General features: G+C 36.4%; 1 protein-coding gene across 1 annotated transcript; it reads left to right on the top strand.

Annotated features, from left to right (window-relative positions):
• Positions 1 to 19,801: 19,801 nt before the first annotated feature.
• On the top strand, positions 19,802 to 20,356 carry LOC124571499 (the record flags this gene model as incomplete). The annotated part of the gene is made up of 1 exon (XM_047131115.1): positions 19,802 to 20,356. A coding segment is annotated over exon 1 (555 nt), but the record flags the coding sequence as incomplete, so codon positions are not given.
• Positions 20,357 to 21,465: the final 1,109 nt, after the last annotated feature.

Below are 21,465 nucleotides of genomic sequence, written 5' to 3'. Positions count from 1 at the left end.
ATAAACTGTAAATTCGTTGTGGATATTTAGGAGTGTACTGAAAATTCCATACATTTATGCAGAAGGAGTCGACAGCGGTTATATCATTTACTAATATTCAACGTGGGTGAAAACGTAACAGTATGAAATAGTCGAATAAACTGTAAATTCGTTGAGGATATTTAGGAGTGTACTGAAAATTCCCTACATTTATGCAGAAGGAGTCGACAGCGGTTATATCATTTACTAATATTCAACGTGGGTGAAAACGTAACAGTATGAAATAGTCGAATAAACTGTAAATTCGTTGAGGATATTTAGGAGTTTACTGAAAATTCCCTACATTTATGCAGAAGGAGTCGACAGCGGTTATATCATTTACTAATATTCAACGTGGGTGAAAACGTAACAGTATGAAATAGTCGAATAAACTGTAAATTCGTTGTGGATATTTAGGAGTGTACTGAAAATTCCATACATTTATGCAGAAGGAGTCGACAGCGGTTATATCATTTACTAATATTCAACGTGGGTGAAAACGTAACAGTATGAAATAGTCGAATAAACTGTAAATTCGTTGAGGATATTTAGGAGTGTACTGAAAATTCCCTACATTTATGCAGAAGGAGTCGACAGCGGTTATATCATTTACTAATATTCAACGTGGGTGAAAACGTAACAGTATGAAATAGTCGAATAAACTGTAAATTCGTTGAGGATATTTAGGAGTGTACTGAAAATTCCCTACATTTATGCAGAAGGAGTCGACAGCGGTTATATCATTTACTAATATTCAACGTGGGTGAAAACGTAACAGTATGAAATAGTCGAATAAACTGTAAATTCGTTGTGGATATTTAGGAGTGTACTGAAAATTCCCTACATTTATGCAGAAGGAGTCGACAGCAGTTATATCATTTACTAATATTCAACGTGGGTGAAAACGTAACAGTATGAAATAGTCGAATAAACTGTAAATTCGTTGTGGATATTTAGGAGTGTACTGAAAATTCCATACATTTATGCAGAAGGAGTCGACAGCGGTTATATCATTTACTAATATTCAACGTGGGTGAAAACGTAACAGTATGAAATAGTCGAATAAACTGTAAATTCGTTGAGGATATTTATTAGTGTACTGAAAATTCCCTACATTTATGCAGAAGGAGTCGACAGCGGTTATATCATTTACTAATATTCAACGTGGGTGAAAACGTAACAGTATGAAATAGTCGAATAAACTGTAAATTCGTTGAGGATATTTAGGAGTGTACTGAAAATTCCATACATTTATGCAGAAGGAGTCGACAGCGGTTATATCATTTACTAATATTCAACGTGGGTGAAAACGTAACAGTATGAAATAGTCGAATAAACTGTAAATTCGTTGTGGATATTTAGGAGTGTACTGAAAATTCCCTACATTTATGCAGAAGGAGTCGACAGCGGTTATATCATTTACTAATATTCAACGTGGGTGAAAACGTAACAGTACGAAATAGTCGAATAAACTGTAAATTCGTTGAGGATATTTAGGAGTGTACTGAAAATTCCATACATTTATGCAGAAGGAGTCGACAGCGGTTATATCATTTACTAATATTCAACGTGGGTGAAAACGTAACCGTATGAAATAGTCGAATAAACTGTAAATTCGTTGTGGATATTTAGGAGTGTACTGAAAATTCCATACATTTATGCAGAAGGAGTCGACAGCGGTTATATCATTTACTAATATTCAACGTGGGTGAAAACGTAACAGTATGAAATAGTCGAATAAACTGTAAATTCGTTGAGGATATTTAGGAGTGTACTGAAAATTCCATACATTTATGCAGAAGGAGTCGACAGCGGTTATATCATTTACTAATATTCAAAGTGGGTGAAAACGTAACCGTATGAAATAGTCGAATAAACTGTAAATTCGTTGTGGATATTTAGGAGTGTACTGAAAATTCCATACATTTATGCAGAAGGAGTCGACAGCGGTTATATCATTTACTAATATTCAATGTGGGTGAAAACGTAACAGTATGAAATAGTCGAATAAACTGTAAATTCGTTGTGGATATTTAGGAGTGTACTGAAAATTCCCTACATTTATGCAGAAGGAGTCGACAGCGGTTATATCATTTACTAATATTCAACGTGGGTGAAAACGTAACAGTATGAAATAGTCGAATAAACTGTAAATTCGTTGTGGATATTTAGGAGTGTACTGAAAATTCCATACATTTATGCAGAAGGAGTCGACAGCGGTTATATCATTTACTAATATTCAACGTGGGTGAAAACGTAACAGTATGAAATAGTCGAATAAACTGTAAATTCGTTGAGGATATTTAGGAGAGTACTGAAAATTCCATACATTTATGCAGAAGGAGTCGACAGCGGTTATATCATTTACTAATATTCAACGTGGGTGAAAACGTAACCGTATGAAATAGTCGAATAAACTGTAAATTCGTTGTGGATATTTAGGAGTGTACTGAAAATTCCATACATTTATGCAGAAGGAGTCGACAGCGGTTATATCATTTACTAATATTAAACGTGGGTGAAAACGTAACAGTATGAAATAGTCGAATAAACTGTAAATTCGTTGAGGATGTTTAGGAGTGTACTGAAAATTCCCTACATTTATGCAGAAGGAGTCGACAGCGGTTATATCATTTACTAATAATCAACGTGGGTGAAAACGTAACAGTATGAAATAGTCGAATAAACTCTAAATTCGTTGTGGATATTTAGGAGTGTACTGAAAATTCCATACATTTATGCAGAAGGAGTCGACAGCGGTTATATCATTTACTAATATTCAACGTGGGTGAAAACGTAACAGTATGAAATAGTCGAATAAACTGTAAATTCGTTGAGGATATTTAGGAGTGTACTGAAAATTCCCTACATTTATGCAGAAGGAGTCGACAGCGGTTATATCATTTACTAATATTCAACGTGGGTGAAAACGTAACAGTATGAAATAGTCGAATAAACTGTAAATTCGTTGTGGATATTTAGGAGTGTACTGAAAATTCCCTACATTTATGCAGAAGGAGTCGACAGCGGTTATATCATTTACTAATATTCAACGTGGGTGACAACGTAACAGTATGAAATAGTCGAATAAACTGTAAATTCGTTGTGGATATTTAGGAGTGTACTGAAAATTCCATACATTTATGCAGAAGGAGTCGACAGCGGTTATATCATTTACTAATATTCAACGTGGGTGAAAACGTAACAGTATGAAATAGTCGAATAAACTGTAAATTCGTTGTGCATATTTAGGAGTGTACTGAAAATTCCCTACATTTATGCAGAAGGAGTCGACAGCGGTTATATCATTTACTAATATTCAACGTGGGTGAAAACGTAACAGTATGAAATAGTCGAATAAACTGTAAATTCGTTGAGGATATTTAGGAGTGTACTGAAAATTCCCTACATTTATGCAGAAGGAGTCGACAGCGGTTATATCATTTACTAATATTCAACGTGGGTGAAAACGTAACAGTATGAAATAGTCGAATAAACTGTAAATTCGTTGTGGATATTTAGGAGTGTACTGAAAATTCCCTACATTTATGCAGAAGGAGTCGACAGCGGTTATATCACTTACTAATATTCAACGTGGGTGAAAACGTAACAGTATGAAATAGTCGAATAAACTGTAAATTCGTTGTGGATATTTAGGAGTGTACAGAAAATTCCCTACATTTATGCAGAAGGAGTCGACAGCGGTTATATCATTTACTAATATTCAACGTGGGTGAAAACGTAACAGTATGAAATAGTCGAATAAACTGTAAATTCGTTGTGGATATTTAGGAGTGTACTGAAAATTCCCTACATTTATGCAGAAGGAGTCGACAGCGGTTATATCATTTACTAATATTCAACGTGGGTGAAAACGTAACAGTATGAAATAGTCGAATAAACTGTAAATTCGTTGAGGATATTTAGGAGTGTACTGAAAATCCCCTACATTTATGCAGAAGGAGTCGACAGCGGTTATATCATTTACTAATATTCAACGTGGGTGAAAACGTAACAGTATGAAATAGTCGAATAAACTGTAAATTCGTTGTGGATATTTAGGAGTGTACTGAAAATTCCATACATTTATGCAGAAGGAGTCGACAGCGGTTATATCATTTACTAATATTCAACGTGGGTGAAAACGTAACAGTATGAAATAGTCGAATAAACTGTAAATTCGTTGAGGATATTTAGGAGTGTACTGAAAATTTCATACATTTATGCAGAAGGAGTCGACAGCGGTTATATCATTTACTAATATTCAACGTGGGTGAAAACGTAACCGTATGAAATAGTCGAATAAACTGTAAATTCGTTGTGGATATTTAGGAGTGTACTGAAAATTCCATACATTTATGCAGAAGGAGTCGACAGCGGTTATATCATTTACTAATATTCAACGTGGGTGAAAACGTAACAGTATGAAATAGTCGAATAAACTGTAAATTCGTTGAGAATATTTAGGAGTGTACTGAAAATTCCATACATTTATGCAGAAGGAGTCGACAGCGGTTATATCATTTACTTATATTCAACGTGGGTGAAAACGTAACAGTATGAAATAGTCGAATAAACTGTAAATTCGTTGAGGATATTTAGGAGTGTACTGAAAATTCCATACATTTATGCAGAAGGAGTCGACAGCGGTTATATCATTTACTAATATTCAACGTGGGTGAAAACGTAACAGTATGAAATAGTCGAATAAACTGTAAATTCGTTGTGGATATTTAGGAGTGTACTGAAAATTCCATACATTTATGCAGAAGGAGTCGACAGCGGTTATATCATTTACTAATATTCAACGTGGGTGAAAACGTAACAGTATGAAATAGTCGAATAAACTGTAAATTCGTTGAGGATATTTAGGAGTGTACTGAAAATTCCCTACATTTATGCAGAAGGAGTCGACAGCGGTTATATCATTTACTAATATTCAACGTGGGTGAAAACGTAACAGTATGAAATAGTCGAATAAACTGTAAATTCGTTGAGGATATTTAGGAGTTTACTGAAAATTCCCTACATTTATGCAGAAGGAGTCGACAGCGGTTATATCATTTACTAATATTCAACGTGGGTGAAAACGTAACAGTATGAAATAGTCGAATAAACTGTAAATTCGTTGTGGATATTTAGGAGTGTACTGAAAATTCCATACATTTATGCAGAAGGAGTCGACAGCGGTTATATCATTTACTAATATTCAACGTGGGTGAAAACGTAACAGTATGAAATAGTCGAATAAACTGTAAATTCGTTGAGGATATTTAGGAGTGTACTGAAAATTCCCTACATTTATGCAGAAGGAGTCGACAGCGGTTATATCATTTACTAATATTCAACGTGGGTGAAAACGTAACAGTATGAAATAGTCGAATAAACTGTAAATTCGTTGAGGATATTTAGGAGTGTACTGAAAATTCCCTACATTTATGCAGAAGGAGTCGACAGCGGTTATATCATTTACTAATATTCAACGTGGGTGAAAACGTAACAGTATGAAATAGTCGAATAAACTGTAAATTCGTTGTGGATATTTAGGAGTGTACTGAAAATTCCCTACATTTATGCAGAAGGAGTCGACAGCAGTTATATCATTTACTAATATTCAACGTGGGTGAAAACGTAACAGTATGAAATAGTCGAATAAACTGTAAATTCGTTGTGGATATTTAGGAGTGTACTGAAAATTCCATACATTTATGCAGAAGGAGTCGACAGCGGTTATATCATTTACTAATATTCAACGTGGGTGAAAACGTAACAGTATGAAATAGTCGAATAAACTGTAAATTCGTTGAGGATATTTATTAGTGTACTGAAAATTCCCTACATTTATGCAGAAGGAGTCGACAGCGGTTATATCATTTACTAATATTCAACGTGGGTGAAAACGTAACAGTATGAAATAGTCGAATAAACTGTAAATTCGTTGAGGATATTTAGGAGTGTACTGAAAATTCCATACATTTATGCAGAAGGAGTCGACAGCGGTTATATCATTTACTAATATTCAACGTGGGTGAAAACGTAACAGTATGAAATAGTCGAATAAACTGTAAATTCGTTGTGGATATTTAGGAGTGTACTGAAAATTCCCTACATTTATGCAGAAGGAGTCGACAGCGGTTATATCATTTACTAATATTCAACGTGGGTGAAAACGTAACAGTACGAAATAGTCGAATAAACTGTAAATTCGTTGAGGATATTTAGGAGTGTACTGAAAATTCCATACATTTATGCAGAAGGAGTCGACAGCGGTTATATCATTTACTAATATTCAACGTGGGTGAAAACGTAACCGTATGAAATAGTCGAATAAACTGTAAATTCGTTGTGGATATTTAGGAGTGTACTGAAAATTCCATACATTTATGCAGAAGGAGTCGACAGCGGTTATATCATTTACTAATATTCAACGTGGGTGAAAACGTAACAGTATGAAATAGTCGAATAAACTGTAAATTCGTTGAGGATATTTAGGAGTGTACTGAAAATTCCATACATTTATGCAGAAGGAGTCGACAGCGGTTATATCATTTACTAATATTCAAAGTGGGTGAAAACGTAACCGTATGAAATAGTCGAATAAACTGTAAATTCGTTGTGGATATTTAGGAGTGTACTGAAAATTCCATACATTTATGCAGAAGGAGTCGACAGCGGTTATATCATTTACTAATATTCAATGTGGGTGAAAACGTAACAGTATGAAATAGTCGAATAAACTGTAAATTCGTTGTGGATATTTAGGAGTGTACTGAAAATTCCCTACATTTATGCAGAAGGAGTCGACAGCGGTTATATCATTTACTAATATTCAACGTGGGTGAAAACGTAACAGTATGAAATAGTCGAATAAACTGTAAATTCGTTGTGGATATTTAGGAGTGTACTGAAAATTCCATACATTTATGCAGAAGGAGTCGACAGCGGTTATATCATTTACTAATATTCAACGTGGGTGAAAACGTAACAGTATGAAATAGTCGAATAAACTGTAAATTCGTTGAGGATATTTAGGAGAGTACTGAAAATTCCATACATTTATGCAGAAGGAGTCGACAGCGGTTATATCATTTACTAATATTCAACGTGGGTGAAAACGTAACCGTATGAAATAGTCGAATAAACTGTAAATTCGTTGTGGATATTTAGGAGTGTACTGAAAATTCCATACATTTATGCAGAAGGAGTCGACAGCGGTTATATCATTTACTAATATTAAACGTGGGTGAAAACGTAACAGTATGAAATAGTCGAATAAACTGTAAATTCGTTGAGGATGTTTAGGAGTGTACTGAAAATTCCCTACATTTATGCAGAAGGAGTCGACAGCGGTTATATCATTTACTAATAATCAACGTGGGTGAAAACGTAACAGTATGAAATAGTCGAATAAACTCTAAATTCGTTGTGGATATTTAGGAGTGTACTGAAAATTCCATACATTTATGCAGAAGGAGTCGACAGCGGTTATATCATTTACTAATATTCAACGTGGGTGAAAACGTAACAGTATGAAATAGTCGAATAAACTGTAAATTCGTTGAGGATATTTAGGAGTGTACTGAAAATTCCCTACATTTATGCAGAAGGAGTCGACAGCGGTTATATCATTTACTAATATTCAACGTGGGTGAAAACGTAACAGTATGAAATAGTCGAATAAACTGTAAATTCGTTGTGGATATTTAGGAGTGTACTGAAAATTCCCTACATTTATGCAGAAGGAGTCGACAGCGGTTATATCATTTACTAATATTCAACGTGGGTGACAACGTAACAGTATGAAATAGTCGAATAAACTGTAAATTCGTTGTGGATATTTAGGAGTGTACTGAAAATTCCATACATTTATGCAGAAGGAGTCGACAGCGGTTATATCATTTACTAATATTCAACGTGGGTGAAAACGTAACAGTATGAAATAGTCGAATAAACTGTAAATTCGTTGTGCATATTTAGGAGTGTACTGAAAATTCCCTACATTTATGCAGAAGGAGTCGACAGCGGTTATATCATTTACTAATATTCAACGTGGGTGAAAACGTAACAGTATGAAATAGTCGAATAAACTGTAAATTCGTTGAGGATATTTAGGAGTGTACTGAAAATTCCCTACATTTATGCAGAAGGAGTCGACAGCGGTTATATCATTTACTAATATTCAACGTGGGTGAAAACGTAACAGTATGAAATAGTCGAATAAACTGTAAATTCGTTGTGGATATTTAGGAGTGTACTGAAAATTCCCTACATTTATGCAGAAGGAGTCGACAGCGGTTATATCACTTACTAATATTCAACGTGGGTGAAAACGTAACAGTATGAAATAGTCGAATAAACTGTAAATTCGTTGTGGATATTTAGGAGTGTACAGAAAATTCCCTACATTTATGCAGAAGGAGTCGACAGCGGTTATATCATTTACTAATATTCAACGTGGGTGAAAACGTAACAGTATGAAATAGTCGAATAAACTGTAAATTCGTTGTGGATATTTAGGAGTGTACTGAAAATTCCCTACATTTATGCAGAAGGAGTCGACAGCGGTTATATCATTTACTAATATTCAACGTGGGTGAAAACGTAACAGTATGAAATAGTCGAATAAACTGTAAATTCGTTGAGGATATTTAGGAGTGTACTGAAAATCCCCTACATTTATGCAGAAGGAGTCGACAGCGGTTATATCATTTACTAATATTCAACGTGGGTGAAAACGTAACAGTATGAAATAGTCGAATAAACTGTAAATTCGTTGTGGATATTTAGGAGTGTACTGAAAATTCCATACATTTATGCAGAAGGAGTCGACAGCGGTTATATCATTTACTAATATTCAACGTGGGTGAAAACGTAACAGTATGAAATAGTCGAATAAACTGTAAATTCGTTGAGGATATTTAGGAGTGTACTGAAAATTCCCTACATTTATGCAGAAGGAGTCGACAGCGGTTATATCATTTACTAATATTCAACGTGGGTGAAAACGTAACAGTATGAAATAGTCGAATAAACTGTAAATTCGTTGTGGATATTTAGGAGTGTACTGAAAATTCCCTACATTTATGCAGAAGGAGTCGACAGCGGTTATATCATTTACTAATATTCAACGTGGGTGAAAACGTAACAGTATGAAATAGTCGAATAAACTGTAAATTCGTTGTGGATATTTAGGAGTGTACTGAAAATTCCCTACATTTATGCAGAAGGAGTCGACAGCGGTTATATCATTTACTAATATTCGACGTGGGTGAAAACGTAACAGTATGAAATAGTCGAATAAACTGTAAATTCGTTGTGGATATTTAGGAGTGTACTGAAAATTCCCTACATTTATGCAGAAGGAGTCGACAGCGGTTATATCATTTACTGATATTCAACGTGGGTGAAAACGTAACAGTATGAAATAGTCGAATAAACTGTAAATTCGTTGAGGATATTTAGGAGTGTACTGAAAATTCCCTACATTTATGCAGAAGGAGTCGACAGCGGTTATATCATTTACTAATATTCAACGTGATTGAAAACGTAACAGTATGAAATAGTCGAATAAACTGTAAATTCGTTGTGGATATTTAGGAGTGTACTGAAAATTCCCTACATTTATGCAGAAGGAGTCGACAGCGGTTATATCATTTACTAATATTCAACGTGGGTGAAAACGTAACAGTATGAAATAGTCGAATAAACTGTAAATTCGTTGAGGATATTTAGGAGTGTACTGAAAATTCCCTACATTTATGCAGAAGGAGTCGACAGCGGTTATATCATTTACTAATATTCAACGTGGGTGAAAACGTAACAGTATGAAATAGTCGAATAAACTGTAAATTCGTTGTGGATATTTAGGAGTGTACTGAAAATTCCCTACATTTATGCAGAAGGAGTCGACAGCGGTTATATCATTTACTAATATTCAACGTGGGTGAAAACGTAACAGTATGAAATAGTCGAATAAACTGTAAATTCGTTGTGGATATTTAGGAGTGTACTGAAAATTCCATACATTTATGCAGAAGGAGTCGACAGCGGTTATATCATTTACTAATATTCAACGTGGGTGAAAACGTAACAGTATGAAATAGTCGAATAAACTGTAAATTCGTTGAGGATATTTAGGAGTGTACTGAAAATTCCCTACATTTATGCAGAAGGAGTCGACAGCGGTTATATCATTTACTAATATTCAACGTGGGTGAAAACGTAACAGTATGAAATAGTCGAATAAACTGTAAATTCGTTGTGGATATTTAGGAGTGTACTGAAAATTCCCTACATTTATGCAGAAGGAGTCGACAGCGGTTATATCATTTACTAATATTCAACGTGGGTGAAAACGTAACAGTATGAAATAGTCGAATAAACTGTAAATTCGTTGTGGATATTTAAGAGTGTACTGAAAATTCCATACATTTATGCAGAAGGAGTCGACAGCGGTTATATCATTTACTAATATTCAACGTGGGTGAAAACGTAACAGTATGAAATAGTCGAATAAACTGTAAATTCGTTGAGGATATTTAGGAGTGTACTGAAAATTCCCTACATTTATGCAGAAGGAGTCGACAGCGGTTATATCATTTACTAATATTCAACGTGGGTGAAAACGTAACAGTATGAAATAGTCGAATAAACTGTAAATTCGTTGTGGATATTTAGGAGTGTACTGAAAATTCCCTACATTTATGCAGAAGGAGTCGACAGCGGTTATATCATTTACTAATATTCAACGTGGGTGAAAACGTAACAGTATTAAATAGTCGAATAAACTGTAAATTCGTTGTGGATATTTAGGAGTGTACTGAAAATTCCATACATTTATGCAGAAGGAGTCGACAGCGGTTATATCATTTACTAATATTCAACGTGGGTGAAAACGTAACAGTATGAAATAGTCGAATAAACTGTAAATTCGTTGAGGATATTTAGGAGTGTACTGAAAATTCCCTACATTTATGCAGAAGGAGTCGACAGCGGTTATATCATTTACTAATATTCAACGTGGGTGAAAACGTAACAGTATGAAATAGTCGAATAAACTGTAAATTCGTTGTGGATATTTAGGAGTGTACTGAAAATTCCCTACATTTATGCAGAAGGAGTCGACAGCGGTTATATCATTTACTAATATTCAACGTGGGTGAAAACGTAACAGTATGAAATAGTCGAATAAACTGTAAATTCGTTGTGGATATTTAGGAGTGTACTGAAAATTCCATACATTTATGCAGAAGGAGTCGACAGCGGTTATATCATTTACTAATATTCAACGTGGGTGAAAACGTAACAGTATGAAATAGTCGAATAAACTGTAAATTCGTTGTGGATATTTAGGAGTGTACTGAAAATTCCATACATTTATGCAGAAGGAGTCGACAGCGGTTATATCATTTACTAATATTCAACGTGGGTGAAAACGTAACAGTATGAAATAGTCGAATAAACTGTAAATTCGTTGTGGATATTTAGGAGTGTACTGAAAATTCCCTACATTTATGCAGAAGGAGTCGACAGCGGTTATATCATTTACTAATATTCAACGTGGGTGAAAACGTAACAGTATGAAATAGTCGAATAAACTGTAAATTCGTTGAGGATATTTAGGAGTGTACTGAAAATTCCCTACATTTATGCAGAAGGAGTCGACAGCGGTTATATCATTTACTAATATTCAACGTGGGTGAAAACGTAACAGTATGAAATAGTCGAATAAACTGTAAATTCGTTGAGGATATTTAGGAGTGTACTGAAAATTCCCTACATTTATGCAGAAGGAGTCGACAGCGGTTATATCATTTACTAATATTCAACGTGGGTGAAAACGTAACAGTATGAAATAGTCGAATAAACTGTAAATTCGTTGTGGATATTTAGGAGTGTACTGAAAATTCCCTACATTTATGCAGAAGGAGTCGACAGCGGTTATATCATTTACTAATATTCAACGTGGGTGAAAACGTAACAGTATGAAATAGTCGAATAAACTGTAAATTCGTTGTGGATATTTAGGAGTGTACTGAAAATTCCCTACATTTATGCAGAAGGAGTCGACAGCGGTTATATCATTTACTAATATTCAACGTGGGTGAAAACGTAACAGTATGAAATAGTCGAATAAACTGTAAATTCGTTGTGGATATTTAGGAGTGTACTGAAAATTCCCTACATTTATGCAGAAGGAGTCGACAGCGGTTATATCATTTACTAATATTCAACGTGGGTGAAAACGTAACAGTATGAAATAGTCGAATAAACTGTAAATTCGTTGAGGATATTTAGGAGTGTACTGAAAATTCCCTACATTTATGCAGAAGGAGTCGACAGCGGTTATATCATTTACTAATATTCAACGTGGGTGAAAACGTAACAGTATGAAATAGTCGAATAAACTGTAAATTCGTTGTGGATATTTAGGAGTGTACTGAAAATTCCCTACATTTATGCAGAAGGAGTCGACAGCGGTTATATCATTTACCAATTTTCAACGTGGGTGAAAACGTAACAGTATGAAATAGTCGAATAAACTGTAAATTCGTTGAGGATATTTAGGAGTGTACTGAAAATTTCCTACATTTATGCAGAAGGAGTCGACAGCGGTTATATCATTTACTAATATTCAACGTGGGTGAAAACGTAACAGTATGAAATAGTCGAATAAACTGTAAATTCGTTGAGGATATTTAGGAGTGTACTGAAAATTCCCTACATTTATGCAGAAGGAGTCGACAGCGGTTATATCATTTACTAATATTCAACGTGGGTGAAAACGTAACAGTATGAAATAGTCGAATAAACTGTAAATTCGTTGAGGATATTTAGGAGTGTACTGAAAATTCCCTACATTTATGCAGAAGGAGTCGACAGCGGTTATATCATTTACTAATATTCAACGTGGGTGAAAACGTAACAGTATGAAGTAGTCGAATAAACTGTAAATTCGTTGAGGATATTTAGGAGTGTACTGAAAATTCCCTACATTTATGCAGAAGGAGTCGACAGCGGTTATATCATTTACTAATATTCAACGTGGGTGAAAACGTAACAGTATGAAATAGTCGAATAAACTGTAAATTCGTTGTGGATATTTAGGAGTGTACTGAAAATTCCCTACATTTATGCAGAAGGAGTCGACAGCGGTTATATCATTTACTAATATTCAACGTGGGTGAAAACGTAACAGTATGAAATAGTCGAATAAACTGTAAATTCGTTGTGGATATTTAGGAGTGTACTGAAAATTCCCTACATTTATGCAGAAGGAGTCGACAGCGGTTATATCATTTACTAATATTCAACGTGGGTGAAAACGTAACAGTATGAAATAGTTGAATAAACTGTAAATTCGTTGTGGATATTTAGGAGTGTACTGAAAATTCCCTACATTTATGCAGAAGGAGTCGACAGCGGTTATATCATTTACTAATATTCAACGTGGGTGAAAACGTAACAGTATGAAATAGTCGAATAAACTGTAAATTCGTTGTGGATATTTAGGAGTGTACTGAAAATTCCCTACAGTTATGCAGAAGGAGTCGACAGCGGTTATATCATTTACTAATATTCAACGTGGGTGAAAACGTAACAGTATGAAATAGTCGAATAAACTGTAAATTCGTTGTGGATATTTAGGAGTGTACTGAAAATTCCCTACATTTATGCAGAAGGAGTCGACAGCGGTTATATCATTTACTAATATTCAACGTGGGTGAAAACGTAACAGTATGAAATAGTCGAATAAACTGTAAATTCGTTGTGGATATTTAGGAGTGTACTGAAAATTCCCTACATTTATGCAGAAGGAGTCGACAGCGGTTATATCATTTACTAATATTCAACGTGGGTGAAAACGTAACAGTATGAAATAGTCGAATAAACTGTAAATTCGTTGTGGATATTTAGGAGTGTACTGAAAATTCCATACATTTATGCAGAAGGAGTCGACAGCGGTTATATCATTTACTAATATTCAACGTGGGTGAAAACGTAACAGTATGAAATAGTCGAATAAACTGTAAATTCGTTGTGGATATTTAGGAGTGTACTGAAAATTCCCTACAGTTATGCAGAAGGAGTCGACAGCGGTTATATCATTTACTAATATTCAACGTGGGTGAAAACGTAACAGTATGAAATAGTCGAATAAACTGTAAATTCGTTGTGGATATTTAGGAGTGTACTGAAAATTCCATACATTTATGCAGAAGGAGTCGACAGCGGTTATATCATTTACTAATATTCAACGTGGGTGAAAACGTAACAGTATGAAATAGTCGAATAAACTGTAAATTCGTTGTGGATATTTAGGAGTGTACTGAAAATTCCCTACAGTTATGCAGAAGGAGTCGACAGCGGTTATATCATTTACTAATATTCAACGTGGGTGAAAACGTAACAGTATGAAATAGTCGAATAAACTGTAAATTCGTTGTGGATATTTAGGAGTGTACTGAAAATTCCCTACATTTATGCAGAAGGAGTCGACAGCGGTTATATCATTTACTAATATTCAACGTGGGTGAAAACGTAACAGTATGAAATAGTCGAATAAACTGTAAATTCGTTGTGGATATTTAGGAGTGTACTGAAAATTCCATACATTTATGCAGAAGGAGTCGACAGCGGTTATATCATTTACTAATATTCAACGTGGGTGAAAACGTAACAGTATGAAATAGTCGAATAAACTGTAAATTCGTTGTGGATATTTAGGAGTGTACTGAAAATTCCCTACATTCATGCAGAAGGAGTCGACAGCGGTTATATCATTTACTAATATTCAACGTGGGTGAAAACGTAACAGTATGAAATAGTCGAATAAACTGTAAATTCGTTGTGGATATTTAGGAGTGTACTGAAAATTCCATACATTTATGCAGAAGGAGTCGACAGCGGTTATATCATTTACTAATATTCAACGTGGGTGAAAACGTAACAGTATGAAATAGTCGAATAAACTGTAAATTCGTTGTGGATATTTAGGAGTGTACTGAAAATTCCCTACAGTTATGCAGAAGGAGTCGACAGCGGTTATATCATTTACTAATATTCAACGTGGGTGAAAACGTAACAGTATGAAATAGTCGAATAAACTGTAAATTCGTTGTGGATATTTAGGAGTGTACTGAAAATTCCCTACATTTATGCAGAAGGAGTCGACAGCGGTTATATCATTTACTAATATTCAACGTGGGTGAAAACGTAACAGTATGAAATAGTCGAATAAACTGTAAATTCGTTGTGGATATTTAGGAGTGTACTGAAAATTCCCTGCATTTATGCAGAAGGAGTCGACAGCGGTTATATCATTTACTAATATTCAACGTGGGTGAAAACGTAACAGTATGAAATAGTCGAATAAACTGTAAATTCGTTGTGGATATTTAGGAGTGTACTGAAAATTCCCTACATTTATGCAGAAGGAGTCGACAGCGGTTATATCATTTACTAATATTCAACGTGGGTGAAAACGTAACAGTATGAAATAGTCGAATAAACTGTAAATTCGTTGTGGATATTTAGGAGTGTACTGAAAATTCCCTACATTTATGCAGAAGGAGTCGACAGCGGTTATATCATTTACTAATATTCAACGTGGGTGAAAACGTAACAGTATGAAATAGTCGAATAAACTGTAAATTCGTTGTGGATATTTAGGAGTGTACTGAAAACTCCCTACAGTTATGCAGAAGGAGTCGACAGCGGTTATATCATTTACTAATATTCAACGTGGGTGAAAACGTAACAGTATGAAATAGTCGAATAAACTGTAAATTCGTTGTGGATATTTAGGAGTGTACTGAAAATTCCCTACATTTATGCAGAAGGAGTCGACAGCGGTTATATCATTTACTAATATTCAACGTGGGTGAAAACGTAACAGTATGAAATAGTCGAATAAACTGTAAATTCGTTGTGGATATTTAGGAGTGTACTGAAAATTCCCTACATTTATGCAGAAGGAGTCGACAGCGGTTATATCATTTACTAATATTCAACGTGGGTGAAAACGTAACAGTATGAAATAGTCGAATAAACTGTAAATTCGTTGTGGATATTTAGGAGTGTACTGAAAATTCCCTACATTTATGCAGAAGGAGTCGACAGCGGTTATATCATTTACTAATATTCAACGTGGGTGAAAACGTAACAGTATGAAATAGTCGAATAAACTGTAAATTCGTTGTGGATATTTAGGAGTGTACTGAAAATTCCCTACATTTATGCAGAAGGAGTCGACAGCGGTTATATCATTTACTAATATTCAACGTGGGTGAAAACGTAACAGTATGAAATAGTCGAATAAACTGTAAATTCGTTGTGGATATTTAGGAGTGTACTGAAAATTCCATACATTTATGCAGAAGGAGTCGACAGCGGTTATATCATTTACTAATATTCAACGTGGGTGAAAACGTAACAGTATGAAATAGTCGAATAAACTGTAAATTCGTTGTGGATATTTAGGAGTGTACTGAAAATTCCATACATTTATGCAGAAGGAGTCGACAGCGGTTATATCATTTACTAATATTCAACGTGGGTGAAAACGTAACAGTATGAAATAGTCGAATAAACTGTAAATTCGTTGTGGATATTTAGGAGTGTACTGAAAATTCCCTACAGTTATGCAGAAGGAGTCGACAGCGGTTATATCATTTACTAATATTCAACGTGGGTGAAAACGTAACAGTATGAAATAGTCGAATAAACTGTAAATTCGTTGTGGATATTTAGGAGTGTACTGAAAATTCCATACATTTATGCAGAAGGAGTCGACAGCGGTTATATCATTTACTAATATTCAACGTGGGTGAAAACGTAACAGTATGAAATAGTCGAATAAACTGTAAATTCGTTGTGGATATTTAGGAGTGTACTGAAAATTCCCTACAGTTATGCAGAAGGAGTCGACAGCGGTTATATCATTTACTAATATTCAACGTGGGTGAAAACGTAACAGTATGAAATAGTCGAATAAACTGTAAATTCGTTGTGGATATTTAGGAGTGTACTGAAAATTCCATACATTTATGCAGAAGGAGTCGACAGCGGTTATATCATTTACTAATATTCAACGTGGGTGAAAACGTAACAGTATGAAATAGTCGAATAAACTGTAAATTCGTTGTGGATATTTAGGAGTGTACTGAAAATTCCATACATTTATGCAGAAGGAGTCGACAGCGGTTATATCATTTACTAATATTCAACGTGGGTGAAAACGTAACAGTATGAAATAGTCGAATAAACTGTAAATTCGTTGTGGATATTTAGGAGTGTACTGAAAATTCCATACATTTATGCAGAAGGAGTCGACAGCGGTTATATCATTTACTAATATTCAACGTGGGTGAAAACGTAACAGTATGAAATAGTCGAATAAACTGTAAATTCGTTGTGGATATTTAGGAGTGTACTGAAAATTCCCTACAGTTATGCAGAAGGAGTCGACAGTGGTTATATCATTTACTAATATTCAACGTGGGTGAAAACGTAACAGTATGAAATAGTCGAATAAACTGTAAATTCGTTGTGGATATTTAGGAGTGTACTGAAAATTCCATACATTTATGCAGAAGGAGTCGACAGCGGTTATATCATTTACTAATATTCAACGTGGGTGAAAACGTAACAGTATGAAATAGTCGAATAAACTGTAAATTCGTTGTGGATATTTAGGAGTGTACTGAAAATTCCCTACAGTTATGCAGAAGGAGTCGACAGCGGTTATATCATTTACTAATATTCAACGTGGGTGAAAACGTAACAGTATGAAATAGTCGAATAAACTGTAAATTCGTTGTGGATATTTAGGAGTGTACTGAAAATTCCATACATTTATGCAGAAGGAGTCGACAGCGGTTATATCGTTTACTAATATTCAACGTGGGTGAAAACGTAACAGTATGAAATAGTCGAATAAACTGTAAATTCGTTGTGGATATTTAGGAGTGTACTGAAAATTCCCTACATTTATGCAGAAGGAGTCGACAGCGGTTATATCATTTACTAATATTCAACGTGGGTGAAAACGTAACAGTATGAAATAGTCGAATAAACTGTAAATTCGTTGTGGATATTTAGGAGTGTACTGAAAATTCCATACATTTATGCAGAAGGAGTCGTCTGGGTGCCGTCAGAAACAAGGTGAGTGGGGGTCAGACCTTTAATCAAAGCGTCTGTTCCGCTCGCAGCCACACGGCCACGTCCGCGTGTTTCAGTATTCAGAGAGAGAGAGAGAGAGAGAGAGAGGGAGAGAGAGTCGAGCAGCTCCCTGACCGCGTGTGGAACAACTTGCCCTCTTTGTTCATTTTGCGGAACTTTGCTCGGGACAGATTTGAAGGACAAAGCGAGCGAGATTAATTATTACATCGAAAATGGACCGAGTAATGAATCCCTCTGCGGAAGAATTTTGAGTAGGAAATTGCTCTGCAATGTCTGTTTTCGCTTTCAAAATACAACTCTCTGGGAAACTGCACTTCAACTCGGCGCTTTAGAGGACAGCCACTATTTAACGTAATTTTATTTTGTATGTGCGAAATAACGCAGTCGAGTTTACACAAGTTGTACCTCGGAGGCAGTTAACTGCTGAAGCACGTGCAGTCAACTGCTACTAATTTTGATAATATAACAAACATTTAATGATAATTTTTCGTTATTTGATGATTTTCCATATCACCTAGAACCCATCAGCTATTGCTTCGTTAATGATTCGCAATTATTAAATTTACGTCCACATTAAATAAGGATTTTCTACTTTTATTTTCTGTATAGCTCACTGGAAAAACCTGAATTAAAAAATCACATATACACTTGTCTGCTACTAGAATTTGTACGAAGAGAAAGCAGCAAGAGAAAAAGAAACTAAGAATGAGACCGGTGTACGGAATGCAAATGAGGTGAGGGACTAGGCACTACTACTACTACTACTACTACGTGATCATGCCCAGTGGACCGCACGCATCTACAAGTTTCCTCCTCCACTGTATTCTGTCTAGGTAAGTACAAAAATGTGTTGCATTATGGAGAGGGACGTTCGAACAAATTCTAGCTATTCTTCACTGCCCGTCCCCAGAACCCCTAGGTGCCAAGGTATTACAAGCCGTAAAGGTTGAGTGCCCGTTTGAGTGCACAGTGCATCCATTGGGCGCACTTTCCCGTCTACTGTAGAAATAAGGAAGTCCAAGGTCATCGCTAAATTCCCAAAAATAGGTACACGTACTACTGGTAGCAACCGCTGTCACGTGAAACAGACGCTGTCACGATACCGCCACTAACGTATGGAACTGTCGTGTCGTCTGTCCGTTTTGGCCTTCGAAACGTAGGATGCTTCTTTCCCCTGCTGAATGAACTGCACCGTGTTACACTACATTTTGCCTTGTTTCACCGAAAACTGAACTGTTCACTGATTGAAAAAAAAAAATTATTTGAAATCATTTCGGCGATTAAATAAAAGTGCTATTTGATCCCCATGACTGGTTGAAGGAGATGCTGCGGGCAATTCTAACGAGTTTCATCCCCAACCTGAGACATTGCCGGAGATTGCTGTATTACAGAATGTATCTCTGCTTATTTTTCAAAGTTATCATCAGCGTGAGGATGAAATTTTTGCATGGGACTAGACATTCCAGACACGGCGGCAGGTCGCTGTGTGCGTCATGCAAATGGGTGGGATATTCCAGGTCTGCCTCCAGGACATATCCCCCATTTGAATCCACAGCCACATATGGAATCGTCGTCAATAAAATTCTTCTGGGTGTTACAGATGAAGTCACACATAAAATCGAACAAGGCCAGGAATATCCGTATACAAATCAGCAGAGCTCTGTTGCGGGAAAGGATCTGCTACATTCGTGGTAGTCTCGACGTGAACAACATAAAACTGTGTGAATTGCACCTCTTCCTGAGTGGACAACTGGATGAGGACAGGATAACTTTCCAACGAGCCATAAGGTCAAGTGAAAGTACCACCAGCCGCCAGATGACGAAGTTCGACAATTTGCAACGGAAAACAACAAATGAAGGGCCGATCCGCGACGGGCGACGAACAGTGGTGAACCTCTCCAGCCACGCCTTGAGCGATGCAGCCACACAAATTCTAGCTAGAGAGATGAACTATGAACTCGCACCGAAACTAGTACTGAAAGAAGACATTATAGAAGCAGTGGAGGCTTCGGTTCGTCATGTACCACAACCAGAGGCAGAGAAGATCCGGCAAGAAACGGTACGAGTGTTGGCTCACGCAAAGCCCCCGATGCAAAACATCAGTGAGGAGGAACGCCATGCCATCAAGGAGCTGAAGAACAACTCTCAGATAGTGGTAATACAGGCGGACAAGGGAAATGTCACCGTAGTGTTGGACACACTAGATTACGACAAGCGGATGGAGGACCTTTTGAGTGAATCAATTTACCATAAACTTAAGGGAGATCCGACGGCCAAGATAATGAAATCGACGCAAGCGTTGCTGGAGCAAACTAGGATGAATTTTGACAAGGCCCGAAGACTCATTCCAAAAGTGCCACAGGCACCAAGAATGTATGGTGTACCGGATGTTCACAAAGAATCCTTTCCTATACGGCCAATAGTGAATAGTATAAACTCACCGGCTTACAAACTAGTGAAAGAATTGTCTCGGAAGCTTAGACGTCTAGTGAGCCACACAGATTCACACATCAAGGACTCCACCCACCTAGTAGAATTTTTGAAAGAAAAGCGTGTGTCGGATACGGTTCTGATGGTCAGCTTTGACATGAAGTCTTTATTCACGAATGTACCCGTGGCGGACACGATGAACATCTTAGAGGGACGCATGGCACCTGATACCTGCGAGCTAGTGCGTCACTGTTTGACGACCACCTATTTCAGGTGGAAGGGGGATTTATACGAGCAGACGGACGGTGTAGCTAAGGGTTCTCCTCTATCGCCTGTTGCAGCAGACATTTTTGTGCAAGCGTTTGAAGAAACAGTAGTCCAGTACGCACCATTACACCCTGAATGCTGGCTACGATACGCTGACGACACGTTTCTCGAAACTTCCTGGCAGATTAAAACTGTGTGCCGGACCGAGACTCGAAGTCGGGACCTTTGCCTTTCGCGGGCAAGTCCTCTACCAACTGAGCTACTCAAGCGCGACTCACGCCCCGTCCTCACAGCTTCAATTCTGCCAGTACCTCGTCTCCTACTTTTCAAACTTCACACCCCTCACAACACTTCATCAACAACTCATCCTTTCTTCCAGGAGTGCTGGTTCTGCAAGGTCTCAGAAGAGCTTCTGTGAAGTTTGGAAAGTAGGAGACGAGGTACTGGCAGAATTGAAAATGTGAAGACGGGGCGTGAGTCGTGCTTGGGTAGCTCAGTTGGTAGAGCACTTGTCAGCGAAAGGCAAATGTCCTGAGTTCGAGTCTCGGTCCGGCACGCAGTTTTAAT

Source organism: Schistocerca americana, unplaced genomic scaffold (genome assembly GCF_021461395.2).
Source record: "Schistocerca americana isolate TAMUIC-IGC-003095 unplaced genomic scaffold, iqSchAmer2.1 HiC_scaffold_1710, whole genome shotgun sequence".
In the NCBI taxonomy this organism is placed as follows: domain Eukaryota; kingdom Metazoa; phylum Arthropoda; class Insecta; order Orthoptera; family Acrididae; genus Schistocerca; species Schistocerca americana.
This window is presented reverse-complemented; position numbering and strand designations above follow the sequence as displayed.